The sequence below is a fragment of the Rhinatrema bivittatum genome, chromosome 2 (genome assembly GCF_901001135.1).
Source record: "Rhinatrema bivittatum chromosome 2, aRhiBiv1.1, whole genome shotgun sequence".
Lineage (NCBI taxonomy): Eukaryota > Metazoa > Chordata > Amphibia > Gymnophiona > Rhinatrematidae > Rhinatrema > Rhinatrema bivittatum.
The window spans coordinates 366,564-383,983 of NC_042616.1; the positions used below are offsets into that span (position 1 = coordinate 366,564).

Here is a 17,420-nt window from a genome sequence, read left to right on the forward strand (position 1 = left end):
TTCAAAACAGGTGGAGCTGCATTAAATTCATAGAAGTTGATCTGAGTATGCCTGTGTAAATAAGCCTTTCGTTTGTTATGAAAGATTTTATAATCTCCTTCTGAACGTAACTGTAGTGGCAACTTCTTCCATTCACAGGGGCCTACGATCGAACATGCTTTAGATCTGTGCGTTGCAATCGAGAATCCTGACTAGAAGGGAAGTTCAAAAATGTTGTGAATCTGAGCACAAGGCATGATTTGGAACATATAACGAAATCTTAGAAGATAAACAACTATACTCATCATAAACCCCCTTATCCACTAGTGAAAGTAACTTAAATTGAGATCGCTGTAAAATAGGCAACCAATGGAGAGTTTTCATATGAGGCTTAACACTTTCCCCCCAGTGTTAGAGCAAAATATCATTCTTACAGCTGCATTGTAACACTTTCATCTAATATTTAGGAAGGCCTATAACTTAAACATTACAGTAGTCCAATGTACTCGGCACCAAAGTCTGTAGCACTAAACGGAAATCCATAAAAAGCGACAAATAATTCTGCAATGGCCTTACCTAATGTAACTGAAAAACCACAAGTTGGGTTTAACTTTTAATCTGTGTTTGGAAGGATAATTTGCTTATCTATCCACACCCCCAAGTTTTGGGGGTGTGGATAGATAAGCAAATTATCTATCCACACACAATTACGTTCACACACAATCTATCCACACACAATTACGTTTCGCCAAATAAATCCCGAATTATGCCCTCCTTCCAACCCAATCAAAACTTCAGGAATATCCTATGTCCCACCAAAGAAGTGCAGTTCTGTTTTCATTTAAAACCCCCGGGGCATTTATCCTTTGGGGCAGTAGTGCGCTCTGTGTTTCTGCCTGCCGTTGACAGACGCAGCCATTGATTTTGACCTCACATCCCTTTTATTATGCATTCTCAGGGTCACTCGTTTACTTTTACGTTGGGGCTTTCATAAGTTGCGTTTTTTACGTCACCTGAGTTGCCGGTTATCTCCACAGGATTTTAGAAATCTCTTGCAATCCTGTGTTTTGCATTTGATTGATTATTGCAACACTATATCGATTAGACTATCTAAACACAGGCTTTGAATGCTACAATTATTTCAAAATGTGGCTCGATTAATAACTCGCACCAAACTAAAGGAACAATTTCCTCCTGTATTAGTCCAGTTACATTGGCTTCTGGTATTCCAAAGAATAAAATGTAAAATATTGACCCTTTGCTTTTAAATGTTAGAACAAAATCTAGTTTACTTATCCATTTAGATTAAATCTTACGTTCCATGCCGAACTTTGCCAATCTGTTCCTGACCGCCCCTGCTGTTGAGCAAGCTCGATTGATTGACATCCATGCACGAGTGCTTTCTGTATTTGGACCTATAATGTGGGAATACCCTACCACAGCCATTACGTTTACTGCCAAATATTAAATCTTTTCGGAAGCAGCTGAAAGCATTTTTATTTCATGAAGCTTTTCAAACCCTTTTATAACTTGCGTTACTATGTTCTTGAGTCGTTTTACATGCATTTTATCTGTTTGTCTAATACTCTATACTTGTACTCAGCTTAGACCAATTAATTTGTTATAAGCAGTCGATAAAAGTTTTAAGTAAGCGTGGTCATATGGAAGCATTCTGGGCTTGGATGGGAGAACGTACAGAAGGCCGGTAGTGAACTGGATGGAGCGGGGCATTATGCGGGGCATTATGAGTTCAGGTGGGCAGGAGGCATAGGAGTCCCCTTCTGGCCTTAGATGGGAAATACAGAAGCCTGAGGAGGAAACGTTGTCCCGCGAGACTGGAGAAGGGTGGATGTGGTCTCGCTTTCCAGTCTTGCATGAGAACATAGGGAAAACGTTAGGACCCAGGTCTAAGACCACCTGATTGAAGTAAATAAATCTTGAGGTCCATGTTTAGAGACAGCTGAGTTAGCACAGTTAGCCGGATAAACCTATCTGGTATATTCAGTGGTGACAGCGCACTATTGAACAGAGCCACCTAACGTTAGATAGCTCTTTGGCCCAACCAGACTTAGCCAGCTAACTCAGCTCCTCCCGCTTGCCCCCTTGGAATGCCCCTAACTTAGCCGGCTAGAAGTACCCAAATATTCATCTAGCCAGCTAACTTCTGAGTTAGCCAGTTAAATGCTTTTGAATATGGACCTCCCTGTTTTTTAGTTTGAGACTCTACAAATGTCGAGAACAATTTTCACTTGATATCCTAGAGAAAGGTCTCTCTGTGAAGGAGAAATCGCCCAGTTCCAAAGCCAAGGACAGAAATAAGCACTGAGATTTTCCACCGCCCTCCTCTTGGGACCATTCCAAGTCTGGGTGAGGTCTTGGCTATTAAAGGGTAATTGTCCTTGCCCCATTCCAGTCCCTGGCATCTTCCTTTCATTTGGAGACACAAGATTAGTGCACCCTTGCTAAGGGAAGGTATGGCTTCTTCTGGAAGCTTGAAAACTTCCCATGGAAAAATTGTTTCAAGAGGATCTACAGGGGGTCACCCTCTTCAGCTCTGTGGAAACTGAAAGGTGTAAGTCGTTCTGCCTAATTGTGTTGTCCATCGTTTTTCTCCCTGTCGCTCTGCAGAGGTGAGACTGATGGCGCGACTCCTCCAGAAGAGGGTGGCAGTGCCACCGGACGTGTGCTCCCAAAGACGCAGGCCGGACATCGTAGCTACAACCTACACGAGAGGAGACGCATTGGGAGCATGACGGGAGCAGAGGACCCCTGCTACCAGAAGGTGCCCACGGATGAGTCAGAAGCACAGACCCTGGCCTCCGCCGACCTGGACTTCATGAAGAGTAAGGAGAGACATGGATCATTCCAGGTTCAATGACCCCCTTGTAATGTTGTACACCGTGAGCCGCAGCAGTGCAGTCTGTACACATACATTTATTAATTCAGATTTACGCAGAGGTATGCAACAGTTAATTAGCCAAAAAAAAAAGGTTTGTAAGGAAAGTCCCGAGTGCCTACAAGAGCGGCAGTAGCAGGAATTCTCAGTCAGTGTCTCAATGTGTGACCTTTCATCCTCACTCCCGTGGGTAGAGCTGGCTCAGTTCCTACTCTGAGCCACCCCTGATTAATGTTACCACAACTGCTTGTTTTAAATTTGTTCATCATCCATCTTGAGGCCATTTTCTGAAAAAGGTAGGCCATAAAAATACTCACAAATAAATATATGTTGTTGTTGATGATTATTTATTTAAAAATCAGAATTTCCAAGTGGTTCACAAAATTACATTCCTAAAATGATGATAAAGCACGAAACATAAAATAATAAAAGCTAATAAGAGCAGCAATCTGGTACATTGATGGCAGTTACCAGCTGCAAATTCTTGTCTTTGGATCAATGAAATCTTATCAGTAGATGATGATAAATCTATAAATACAATCTCTAAAAATGAAAGAAAATGCATAAAACCATCAACGGTAGAGGTCACCAATTAAATTAGTTGTGACAGAGCATACCCCAGAAACACTGGAAGGCAGTCATCACTGAACGAATATAAAACACACCATGCAATTACTCCAGCACCCAAAAAATACACCATGAAACACTAGAAGGCAGTCATCACAGTGAACGAATATTTATTTATTTATTTATTTAGCATTTTTCTATACCGACCTTCAAAGTTAAATACCTTATCAGGTCGGTTTACATCGAACAGGGACATAAACAGTAAACATAAACAACTTATTATAATCAGGAGAAAAACAAAGTTACATTTAACAAGGACTGCAAAACTTGGAAGCTTAGAACAGCTGGAAAGAAGGCTTAAAAGGGTAGTAAGTTAAGAAACTAAGACCTAAACGTCCGTGCTAGTGCTAGTTGAGCTGTTATGAAAGTACTGATGCTTGTGAAGTATTTAGAGAGGATCTGGGTTCCATTGCTCATGAGCCGGTTCATCGTCTAATGTGTGTCTGAGGGGTCCGGGAAGGCTTGGCGGAACAACCAAGTCTTGAGTTTTTTCTTAAATGTTACTAGGCAGGGTTCCAGCCTGACATCTGCTGGGAGGTTGTTCCAGATGGCTGGGCCTGCTATAGAGAACGCTCGGTCTTTGGTCGTGATGAGGCGCGTGGCTTTGGTTGTGGGGGGTTGAAGTGCTCCTTTGTAGTTTTCTCTAATCGGTCTGCTGGAGGTATGGAGTCCGAAAGGGATTTCGAGATCGAGGTGAAGGTGATTATGGATGGATTTATGTATTAAAGTGAGTGATTTGTGCAGGACTCTGAAGTTGACTGGTAGCCAGTGTAGGTTTCGGAGGATGGGAGTAATATGCTCTCTCCGGCTGGTGCTGGTCAAAATTCTGACCGCGGCGTTCTGTATCATCTGCAGCGGCCTGGTGGTTGAGCTGGGAAGACCTGTGAGGAGAGCGCTGCAGTAGTCTATTTTAGCGAATATTAAGGATTGGAGAACTGTCCTGAAATCATGGAAGAATAGGAGAGGTTTGAGTCTTTTTAGTACCTGTAGTCCCAAAAAATACACCATGAAACACTGGAAGGCAGTCATCACTGAACGAATATAAAACAAACCATGCAATTACTCCAGCACCCAAAAATACCCCAGAAACACTAGAAGGCAGTCATCACTGTGAACGAATATAAAACACACCATGCAATTACTCTAGCACCCAAAAAATACACCATGAAACACTGGAAGGCAGACATCACTGAACGAATATAAAACACACCATGCAATTACTCCAGCACCCAAAAAATACACCATGAAACACTGGAAGGCAGTCATCACTGAACGAATATAAAACACACCATGCAATTACTCCAGCACCCAAAAAATACACCATGAAACACTGGAAGGCAGTCATCACTGAACGAATATAAAACACACCATGCAATTACTCCACCACCCAAAAAATACACCATGAAACACTGGAAGGCAGTCATCACTGTGAACGAATATAAAACACACCATGCAATTACTCCACCACCCAAAAAATACACCATGAAACACTGGAAGGCAGTCGTCACTGTGAACGAATATAAAACACACCATGCAATTACTCCACCACCCAAAAAATACACCATGAAACACTGGAAGGCAGTCATCACAGTGAACGAATATAAAACACACCATACAATTACTCCACCACCCAAAAAATACACCATGAAACACCGGAACGCAGTCATCACTGTGAACGAATATAAAACACACCATGCAATTACTCCACCATCCAAAAAATGCACCATGAAACACCGGAAGGCAGTCATCACTGTGAATGAATATAAAACACACCATGCAATTACTCCAGCACCCAAAAATACCCCAGAAACACTAGAAGGCAGTCATCACTGTGAACGAATATAAAACACACCATGCAATTACTCCACCACCCAAAAAATACCCCATGAAACACTGGAAGGCAGTCATCACTGAACAAATATAAAACACACCATGCATTACTCCACCACCCAAAAAATACACCATGAAACACTGGAAGGCAGTCATCACAGTGAACGAATATAAAAAACACCGTGCAATTACTCCAGCACCCAAAAATACCCCAGAAACACTGGAAGGCAGTCATCACTGTGAACGAATATAAAAAACACCGTGCAATTACTCCAGCACCCAAAAATACCCCAGAAACACTGGAAGGCAGTCATCACTGAACGAATATAAAACACACCGTGCAATTACTCCACCACCCAAAAAATACACCATGAAACACTGGAAGGCAGTCATCACTGAATGAATATAAAACACACCATGCAATTACTCCAGCACCCAAAAAATACACCATGAAACACTGGAAGGCAGTCATCACTGAACGAATATAAAACACACCATGCAATTACTCCAGCACCCAAAAAATACACCATGAAACACTGGAAGGCAGTCATCACTGAACGAATATAAAACACACCATGCAATTACTCCACCACCCAAAAAATACACCATGAAACACTGGAAGGCAGTCATCACTGTGAACGAATATAAAACACACCATGCAATTACTCCACCACCCAAAAAATACACCATGAAACACTGGAAGGCAGTCGTCACTGTGAACGAATATAAAACACACCATGCAATTACTCCACCACCCAAAAAATACACCATGAAACACTGGAAGGCAGTCATCACAGTGAACGAATATAAAACACACCATACAATTACTCCACCACCCAAAAAATACACCATGAAACACCGGAACGCAGTCATCACTGTGAACGAATATAAAACACACCATGCAATTACTCCACCATCCAAAAAATGCACCATGAAACACCGGAAGGCAGTCATCACTGTGAATGAATATAAAACACACCATGCAATTACTCCAGCACCCAAAAATACCCCAGAAACACTAGAAGGCAGTCATCACTGTGAACGAATATAAAACACACCATGCAATTACTCCACCACCCAAAAAATACCCCATGAAACACTGGAAGGCAGTCATCACTGAACAAATATAAAACACACCATGCAATTACTCCACCACCCAAAAAATACACCATGAAACACTGGAAGGCAGTCATCACAGTGAACGAATATAAAAAACACCGTGCAATTACTCCAGCACCCAAAAATACCCCAGAAACACTGGAAGGCAGTCATCACTGTGAACGAATATAAAAAACACCGTGCAATTACTCCAGCACCCAAAAATACCCCAGAAACACTGGAAGGCAGTCATCACTGAACGAATATAAAACACACCGTGCAATTACTCCACCACCCAAAAAATACACCATGAAACACTGGAAGGCAGTCATCACTGAATGAATATAAAACACACCATGCAATTACTCCAGCACCCAAAAAATACACCATGAAACACTGGAAGGCAGTCATCACTGAACGAATATAAAACACACCATGCAATTACTCCACTACCCAAAAAATACACCATGAAACACTGGAAGGCAGTCATCACTGAACGAATATAAAACACACCATGCAATTACTCCACCACCCAAAAAATACACCATGAAACACTGGAAGGCAGTCATCACAGTGAACGAATATAAAACACACCATGCAATTACTCCAGCACCCAAAAAATACACCATGAAACACTGGAAGGCAGTCATCACTGTGAACGAATATAAAACACACCATGCAATTACTCCAGCACCCAAAAATACATCATGAAACACTGGAAGGCAGTCATCACTGAACGAATATAAAACACACCATGCAATTACTCCAGCACCCAAAAATACACCATGAAACACTGGAAGGCAGTCATCACTGTGAACGAATATAAAACACACCGTGCAATTACTCCAGCACCCAAAAAATACACCATGAAACACTGGAAGGCAGTCATCACTGTGAACGAATATAAAACACACCATGCAATTACTCCACCACCCAAAAAATACACCATGAAACACTGGAAGGCAGTCATCACTGAACGAATATAAAACACACCATGCAATTACTCCAGCACCCAAAAAATACACCATGAAACGCTGGAAGGCAGTCATCACTGTGAACGAATATAAAACACACCATGCAATTACTCCACCACCCAAAAAATACACCATGAAACACTGGTAGGCAGTCATCACTGAACGAATATAAAACACACCATGCAATTACTCCACCACCCAAAAAATACACCATGAAACACTGGAAGGCAGTCATCACTCTGAACGAATATAAAACACACCATGCAATTACTCCAGCACCCAAAAATACATCATGAAACACTGGAAGGCAGTCATCACTGAACGAATATAAAACACACCATGCAATTACTCCAGCACCCAAAAATACACCATGAAACACTGGAAGGCAGTCATCACTGTGAATGAATATAAAACACACCGTGCAATTACTCCAGCACCCAAAAAATACACCATGAAACACTGGAAGGCAGTCATCACTGTGAACGAATATAAAACACACCGTGCAATTACTCCAGCACCCAAAAAATACACCATGAAACACTGGAAGGCAGTCATCACTGTGAACGAATATAAAACACACCATGCAATTACTCCACCACCCAAAAAATACGCCATGAAACACTGGAAGGCAGTCATCACTGAACGAATATAAAACACACCATGCAATTACTCCAGCACCCAAAAAATACACCATGAAACGCTGGAAGGCAGTCATCACTGTGAACGAATATAAAACACACCATGCAATTACTCCACCACCCAAAAAATACACCATGAAACACTGGAAGGCAGTCATCACTGAACGAATATAAAACACACCATGCAATTACTCCACCACCCAAAAAATACACCATGAAACACTGGAAGGCAGTCATCACTGAACGAATATAAAACACACCATGCAATTACTCCACCACCATGAAACACATTTCGTAGATGATGTGGCCAAGCAGGCTACAGAGGATTTTAGCTGAAAGCTGTAAATAGTACGACCTTGATTGCAGACGATCTATAGGTTAAATGCAGTACAAAGCAGTCCTGATGTGACTGCAGTCGGTGTAGGCTACAGATTTCCTTGGCCAGTGACTTCCAGAGCTCAGGACCCTCACACGGGGCTGTTGATGGCTTCTCTTCACTCTGACCATGGGAAAGCAGTGAACACTGGTGCAGCAGGGGCGTCTCCTACTTTATCTCCCCCCCCCTGCTTTCACCCTACAGCCTGGAGCTTTGCTTGCTCCTGACCTTGCATCTTCTTGGCTCGCAGGTCACAGGTTCGAGGATGTTCCTGGTGTTCGCAGACATTTGGTCCGTAAAAGTGCAAAAGTGCAGATCGCTCACATCAGTAAGGACTACAAGGCTGCAGGCAGCAAACACAAGAAGCAGGATCGCCAGCCACACGAGGTAACTTAGTACAACTTCTCCCCACCTTCTGTCCTACTGCTCAGCACCACCACAGGTCCATCTGTCTGTCCCTCTCTCCCCCACCTTCTGTCCTACTGCTCAGCACCACCACAGGTCCATCTGTCTGTCCCTCTCTCCCCAACCTTCTGTCCTACTGCTCAGCAGCATCACAGGTCCACCTGTCTGTCCCTCTCTCCCCCACCTTCTGTCCTACTGCTCAGCAGCATCACAGGTCCACCTGTCTGTCCCTCTCTCCCCCACCTTCTGTCCTACTGCTCAGCACCACCACAGGTCCATCTGTCTGTCCCTCTCTCCCCAACCTTCTGTCCTACTGCTCAGCACCACCACAGGTCCATCTGTCTGTCCCTCTCTCCCCCACCTTCTGTCCTACTGCTCAGCACCACCACAGGTCCATCTGTCTGTCCCTCTCTCCCCCACCTTCTGACCTAATGCTCAGCACCACCACAGGTCCATCTGTCTGTCCCTCTCTCCCCCCACCTTCTGTCCTACTGCTCAGCACCACCACAGGTCCATCCATCTGTCTGTCCCTCTCTCCCCCACCTTCTGTCCTACTGCTCAGCACCACCACAGGTCCATCCATCTGTCTGTCCCTCTCTCCCCCACCTTCTGTCCTGCTGCTCAGCACCACAAGAACATCTGTCTGTCCCTCTCTCCCCCACCTTCTGTCCTGCTGCTCAGCACCACCACAGGTCCATCTGTCTGTCCCTCTCTCCCCCACCTTCTGTCCTACTGCTCAGCACCACCACAGGTGCATCTGTCTGTCCCTCTCTCTCCCCCACCTTCTGTCCTACTGCTCAGCACCACCACAGGTCCATCTGTCTGTCCCTCTCTCTCCCCCACCTTCTGTCCTACTGCTCAGCACCACCACAGGTCCATCTGTCTGTCCCTCTCTCCCCCACCTTCTGTCCTACTGCTCAGCACCACCACAGGTCCATCTGCCTGTCCCTCTCTCCCCCACCTTCTGTCCTACTGCTCAGCACCACCACAGGTCCATCTGTCTGTCCCTCTCTCCCCAACCTTCTGTCCTACTGCTCAGCACCACCACAGGTCCATCTGTCTGTCCCTCTCTCCCCCACCTTCTGTCCTACTGCTCAGCACCACCACAGGTCCATCTGTCTGTCCCTCTCTCCCCCACCTTCTGTCCTACTGCTCAGCACCACCACAGGTCCATCTGTCTGTCCCTCTCTCCCCACCTTCTGTCCTACTGCTCAGCACCACAGGTCCATCTCTCCCCCACCTTCTGTCCTTCTGCTCAGCACCACCACAGGTCCATCTCTCCCCAACCTTCTGTCCTACTGCTCAGCACCACCACAGGTCCATCTCTCCCCCACCTTCTGTCCTATTGCTCAGCACCACCACAGGTCCATCTCTCCCCCACCTTCTGTCCTACTGCTCAGCACCACCACAGGTCCATCTCTCCCCCACCTTCTGTCCTACTGCTCAGCACCACCACAGGTCCATCTCTCCCCCACCTTCTGTCCTACTGCTCAGCACCACCACAGGTCCATCTCTCCCCCACCTTCTGTCCTACTGCTCAGCACCACCACAGGTCCATCTCTCCCCCACCTTCTGTCCTACTGCTCAGCACCACCACAGGTCCCTCTCTCCCCCACCTTCTGTCCTACTGCTCAGCACCACCACAGGTCCATCTGTCTGTCCCTCTCTCCCCCACCTTCTGTCCTACTGCTCAGCACCACCACAGGTCCATCTGTCTGTCCTTCTCTCCCCCACCTTCTGTCCTACAGCTCAGCACCACCACAGGTCCATTTCTCCCCCACCTTCTGTCCTACTGCTCAGCACCACCACAGGTCCCCCTCTCCCCTACCTTCTGTCCTACTGCTCAGCACCACCACAGGTCCATCTGTCTGTCCCTCTCTCCCCCACCTTCTGTCCTACTGCTCAGCACCACCACAGGTCCCTCTGTCTGTCCCTCTCTCCCCCACCTTCTGTCCTACTGCTCAGCACCACCACAGGTCCATCTGTCTGTCCCTCTCTCCCCCATCTTGAGTTCTTCTGCTCAGCACCACAAGAACATCTGTCTGTCCCTCTCTCCCTCACCGTATTACTGCTCAGCATCCTTCCACAGGAGGTACCACGGGTCCACCCATCTGTCCCTCTCTCCCTCACCGTATTACTGCTCAGCAGCCTTCCACAGGAGGTACCACGGGTCCATCTGTCTGTCCCTCTCTCCCTCACCGTATTACTGCTCAGCATCCTTCCACAGGAGGTACCACGGGTCCACCCATCTGTCCCTCTCTCCCTCACCGTATTACTGCTCAGCAGCCTTCCACAGGAGGTACCACTATGTTCATAGAAACACCATGCAAGGTCAGATCAAGATCCATCAAGCCCAGCATCCTGTCTCTGAAAATACTCAATCCAGATATACTTCTTTTACACACTCCCAGGGATAGCAATGGATTTCTTTCCTCTAACTGGTTAACAATGGTTTCTGGACTTTCTCCTCCAGGAACTTGTCCAATCCTCTCTTAAACTCCGCTCTGCTTGTTGCCCTAACCACGCCCTCTGTCCTTCCTGATTAGATTATAGCCGGGTATAACTATATACCAGCCATGATTCTCTGTGTCGTGTACCTGTCACTGTTAATACAGTTCTTTATATAGAATGCCTCACCCCCTCCCTTCCTTCCTACCCGGTCCTTCCTGATTAGATTATAGCCGGGTATAACGATATCCCAGCCATGATTCTCTGTGTCGTGTACCTGTCACTGTTAATACTGTTCTTTATATAGAATGCCTCACCCCCTCCCTTCCTTCCTACCTGGTCCTTCCTGATTAGATTATAGCCGGGTATAACTATATCCCAGCCATGATTCTCTGTGTCTGGTACCTGTCACTGTTAATACTGTTCTTTATATAGAATGTCTCACCCCCTCCCTTCCTTCCTACCCGGACCTTCCTGATTAGATTATATCCAGGTATAACTATATCCCAGCCATGATTCTCTGTGTCTTGTACCTGTCACTGTTAATACTGTTCTTTATATAGAATGTCTCACCCCCTCCCTTCCTTCTTACCCCCTCCCTTCCTTCTTACCCGGTCCTTCCTGATTAGATTATAGCCGGGTATATCTATATCCCAGCCATGATTTTCTGTGTCGTGTACCTGTCACTGTTAATACTGTTCTTTATATAGAATGCCTCACCCCCTCCCTTCCTTCCTACCCGGTCCTTCCTGATTAGATTATAGCCGGGTATAACTATATCCCAGCCGTGATTCTCTGTGTCGGGTACCTGTCACTGTTAATACTGTTCTTTATATAGAATGTCTCACCCCCTCCCTTCCTTCCTGATTAGATTATAGCCGGGTATAACTATATCCCAGCCATGATTCTCTGTGTCGTGTACCTGTCACTGTTAATACTGTTCTTTATATAGAATGTCTCACCCCCTCCCTTCCTTCCTACCCGGTCCTTCCTGATTAGATTATAGCCGGGTATAACGATATCCCAGCCATGATTCTCTGTGTCGGGTACCTGTCACTGTTAATACTGTTCTTTATATAGAATGCCTCACCCCCTCCCTTCCTTCCTGATTAGATTATAGCCGGGTATATCTATATCCCAGCCATGATTCTCTGTGTTGGGTACCTGTCACTTTTACCTAAACATTGTCCCCTCCGGCCCTTGTAGGTCTTTGTGGAGCTGAATGAGTTGATCATGGATAAAAACCACGAGATGCAGTGGAAGGAGACAGCTCGTTGGATTAAGTTTGAGGAAGACGTGGAGGAGGAGACAGACAGATGGGGGAAGCCGCATGTGGCATCTCTGAGCTTCAGAAGTCTGTTAGAGCTTCGGAAGACTTTGTCCCAAGGTAAAGTAATTATTTCCTTGCCAACGTGGCCGCGCCACTTCCCTGCTGACCTGCGGTCTTTACATTCTCCCAACTCACTGTATGCAGAAATGGGAGCTCCTGCAGGCACCCTTCCCCTCTAACCGGAGGGGTTGTACGTACTACAGGCTCCGTAATCATCTCGGCATCCCTCTCTTAAGTACCCTGAAGCCTTCTGCCTCTTCCAGGTATAGTGTGAGATGCTTTGCATGGGATTTAATCCTTATTTTGGTGTATAAGTCAGGGAGAAGCCTTACGTGAATGCCTGGGACTGGCTTGAGCGGTTTCGTTGGAGTCTCCTCTGTGTTAGAGCAGTTTTATCGCTGGGTTCATTGCCCGTGGAAGCAACAGGCTTGAAGAATAATTTGATTTACTGGTTTATCTCGTTAAGTAAAAGCATCCCTTGTGCCTGTTGTTGTCCCTCAGCGATTGGGCTCCTTTTCTGATGAGGTACCTTCTCTAAGCTCCTCAAAGGTTGCCTATCATTTATCATTTTTTCTTGCCACTGGAACTGTTTTTCTCTGCTCACCCAGTTTGAACCAGAGACCCATCCATTTCACCTTCTGCTTTTAACCTTTTTCATCAGGAGCGGTACTTCTTGATCTGGATCAGAGGACATTATCTGGGATCGCTCACCAGGTGGTGGAACAAATGATTATATCGGATCAAATCAAAGCCGAAGATAGAGCCAACGTTCTGAGGGCACTTCTTCTCAAACACAGGTAAGCACACCTGAGATCAGACAAATCTACTGTGATGAAGATACTGCTTCTCAAACACAGGTAAGCACACCTGAGATCAGACAAAAGTAATGTGATGAGGATACTGCTCCTCACACAGGAAGGCACACCTGAGATCAGCCAAATCTAATGAAATAAGGATACTGCTCCTCATACACAGGTAAGCACACCTGAGATCAGACAAATCTACTGTGATGAGGATACTGCTCCTCATACACAGGAAGGCACACCTGAGATCAGCCATATCTAATATAATGAGGATGCTGCTCCTCATACACAGGTAACCACACCTGAGATCAGACAAATCTAATGTAATGAGGATACTGCTCCTCATACACAGGTAAGTACACCTGAGATCAGCCAAAACTAATGTGATGAGGATACTGCTCCTCATACACAGGTAAGCACACCTGAGATCAGCTAAAACTAATATGATGAGGATACTGCTCCTCATACACAGGTAAGCACACCTGAGATCAGACAAAACTAATGTGATGAGGATACTGCTTCTCATACACAGGAAGGCACACCTGAGATCAGCCACATCTAATGTGATGAGGATACTGCTCCTCATACACAGGTAAGCACACCTGAGATCACCCAAATCTACTGTGATGAGGATACTGCTCCTCATACACAGGTAAGTACACCTGAGATCAGCCAAAACTAATGTAATGAGGATACTACTCCTCATACACAGGTAAGCACACCTGAGATCAGACAAATCTAATGTGATGAGGATACTGCTTCTAATACACAGGTAAGCACACCTGAGATCAGACAAAAGTAATGTGATGAGGATACTGCTTCTCATACACAGGAAGGCACACCTGAGATCAGCCAAATCTAATGTGATGAGGATACTGCTCCTCATACACAGGTAAGCACACCTGAGATCACTCAAATCTACTGTGATGAGGATACTGCTCCTCATACACAGGTAAGCACACCTGAGATCAGCCAAATCTAATGTAATGAGGATACTACTCCTCATACACAGGTAAGCACACCTGAGATCAGACAAATCTAATGTGATGAGGATACTCCTCCTCATACACAGGTAACCACACCTGAGATCACCCAAATCTAATGTAATGATGATACTGCTCCTCATACACAGGTAAGTACACCTGAGATCAGACAAATCTAATGTAATGCGGACTGCCTGGTATCTTGCCTGCCTGTTGCGAAGTTGGCAGATGTCACGCATCACCTAGATAGGATTATAGACAGTGCTTGGGAGGAGCTGGCTGTCGTAGTACATGTGGGCACTAACGACATAGGAAAATGTGGGAGGGAAGTTCTGGAAGCCAAATTTAGGCTCTTAGGTAGAAAGCTTAAATCCAGAACCTCCAGGGTAGCATTCTCTGAAATGCTCCCTGTTCCACGCGCAGGTCCCCAGAGGCAGGCAGAGCTCCGGAGTCTCAATGCGTGGATGAGACGATGGTGCAAGGAAGAGGGATTCAGTTTTGTTAGGAACTGGGGAACCTTTTGGGGAAGGGGGAGTCTCTTCCGAAGGGATGGGCTCCACCTTAACCAGGGTGGAACCAGACTGCTGGCGTTAACCTTTAAAAAAGAGAGAGAGCAGCTTTTAAACTAGAACAAAGGGGAAAGCCGACAGTCGCTCCGCAGCGCATGGTTCGGAGAGAGGTATCTTTAAAGGATACTAATGGAACAGGAGAGTTAGGGCATCCCGACAGTGAGGTTCCATTAAAAGCAAACATAGTCCATGTGCCTATATGTAAAAAATCACCAAAGCTAATGATTTCCAAATTATCCCAAACAACTGAAAATATATCAGAAGCAGATGACCGAGGGATTAAAGGGGCTCTTAGGGAAGATAAGGCCATTGCAGAAAGACTAAATGAATTCTTTGCTTCCATGTTTACTAATGAGGATGTTGGGGAGATACCAGTTCTGGAGATGGTTTTCAAGGGAGATAAGTCAGATGAACTGAACCAAATCACTGTGAACCTGGAGGATGTAGTAGGCCAGACTGACAAACTAAAGAGTAGCAAATCACCTGGACCGGATGGTATGCATCCTAGGGTACTGAAGGAACTCAAAAATGAAATTTCAGATCTATTAGTTAAAATTTGTAACCTATCATTAAAATCATCCATTGTACCTGAAGACTGGAGGGTGGCCAATGTAACCCGAATATTTAAAAAAGGCTCCATAGGTGATCCTGGAAACTATAGACCAGTGAGCCTGACTTCAGTGTCTAACAAATCTGCTTCATTTTTTTGAAGGGGTTAATAAATGTGGATAAAGGTGAACCGGTAGATGTAGTGTATTTTGATTTTCAGAAGGTGTTTGACAAAGTCCCTCATGAGAGGCTTCTAGGAAAAGTAAAAAGTCATGGGATAGGAGGCAATGTCCTTTCGTGGATTACAAACTGGCTAAAAGACAGGAAACAGAGAGTAGGATTAAATGGACAATTTTCTCAGTGGAAGGGAGTGGACAGTGGAGTGCCTCAGGGATCTGTACTTGGACCGGTGCTTTTCAATATATTTATAAATGATCTGGAAAGGAATACGACGAGTGAGGTTATCAAATTTACAGATGATACAAAATTGTTCAGAGTAGTTAAATCACAAGCAGATTGTGATACATTACAGGAGGACCTTGCAAGACTGGAAGATTGGGCATCCAAATGGCAGATGAAATTTAATGTGGACAAGTGCAAGGTGTTGCATATAGGGAAAAATAACCGTTGCTGTAGTTGCACAATGTTAGGTTCTATCTTAGGAGCTACCACCCAGGAAAGAGATCTAGGCATCATGGTGGATAACACATTGAAATCGTCGGCTCAGTGTGCTGCAGCAGTCAAAAAAGCAAACAGAATGTTAGGAATTATTAGAAAAGGAATGATGAATAAAACGGAAAATGTCATAATGCCTCTGTATCGCTCCATGGTGAGACTGCACCTTGAATACTGTGTACAATTCTGGTCGCCGCATCTCAAAAAAGATATAATTGCGATGGAGAAGGTTCAGAGAAGGGCAACCAAAATGATAAAGGGGATGGAACAGCTCCCCTATGAGGAAAGGCTGAAGAGGTTAGGGCTGTTCAGCTTGGAGAAGAGACGGCTGAGGGGGGATATGATAGAGGTCTTTAAGATCATGAGAGGTCTCGAACGTGTAGATGTGAATCGGTTATTTACTCTTTCAGATAATAGAAGGACTAGGGGGCACTCCATGAAGTTAGCAAGTAGCACATTTAAGACTAATTAGAGAAAATTCTTTTTCACGCAGCGCACAATTAAGCTCTGGAATTTGTTGCCAGAGGATGTGGTTAGTGCAGTTAGTATAGCTGGGTTTGGATAAGTTCTTGGAGGAGAAGTCCATTAACGGCTATTAATCAAGTTTACTTAGGGAATAGCCACTGCTATTAATTGCATCAGTAGCATGGGATCTTCTTAGTGTTTGGGTAATTGCCAGGTTCTTGTGGCCTGGATTGGCCACTGTTGGAATCAGGATGCTGGGCTTGATGGACCTTTGATCTGACCCAGCATGGCAATTTCTTATGTTCTTATGTAATTTAGGAATCCTGCCGGGTACCTGTGACCTGGATTGGCCACTGTTGGAATCAGGATGCTGGGCTTGATGGACCCTTGATCTGACCCAGCATGGCAATTTCTTATGTTCTTATGTAATTTAGGAATCCTGCCGGGTACCTGTGACCTGGATTGGCCACTGTTGGAATCAGGATGCTGGGCTTGATGGACCCTTGATCTGACCCAGCATGGCAATTTCTTATGTTCTTATGTAATTTAGGAATCCTGCCGGGTACCTGTGACCTGGATTGGCCTCTGTTGGAATCAGGATACTGGGCTTGATGGACCCTTGGTCTGACCCAGCATGGCAATTTCTTATGTTCTTATGTAATTTAGGAATCCTGCCGGGTACCTGTGACCTGGATTGGCCACTGTTGGAATCAGGATGCTGGGCTTGATGGACCCTTGGTCTGACCCAGTATGGCAATTTCTTATGTTCTTATGT

At 45.2% G+C, this 17,420-nt stretch overlaps 1 protein-coding gene across 1 annotated transcript in view; it reads left to right on the forward strand.

Annotated features, from left to right (window-relative positions):
• SLC4A2 (solute carrier family 4 member 2) overlaps positions 1 to 17,420 on the forward strand; it is a 234,807-nt gene that overhangs the window by 144,470 nt on the left and 72,917 nt on the right. The window contains exons 6-9 of the mRNA XM_029587230.1: positions 2,608 to 2,822; positions 8,669 to 8,805; positions 12,478 to 12,658; positions 13,263 to 13,398. Coding sequence (XP_029443090.1) covers positions 2,608 to 2,822; positions 8,669 to 8,805; positions 12,478 to 12,658; positions 13,263 to 13,398 — 669 coding nt within the window. The remainder of the gene's footprint in view (positions 1 to 2,607; positions 2,823 to 8,668; positions 8,806 to 12,477; positions 12,659 to 13,262; positions 13,399 to 17,420) is intronic.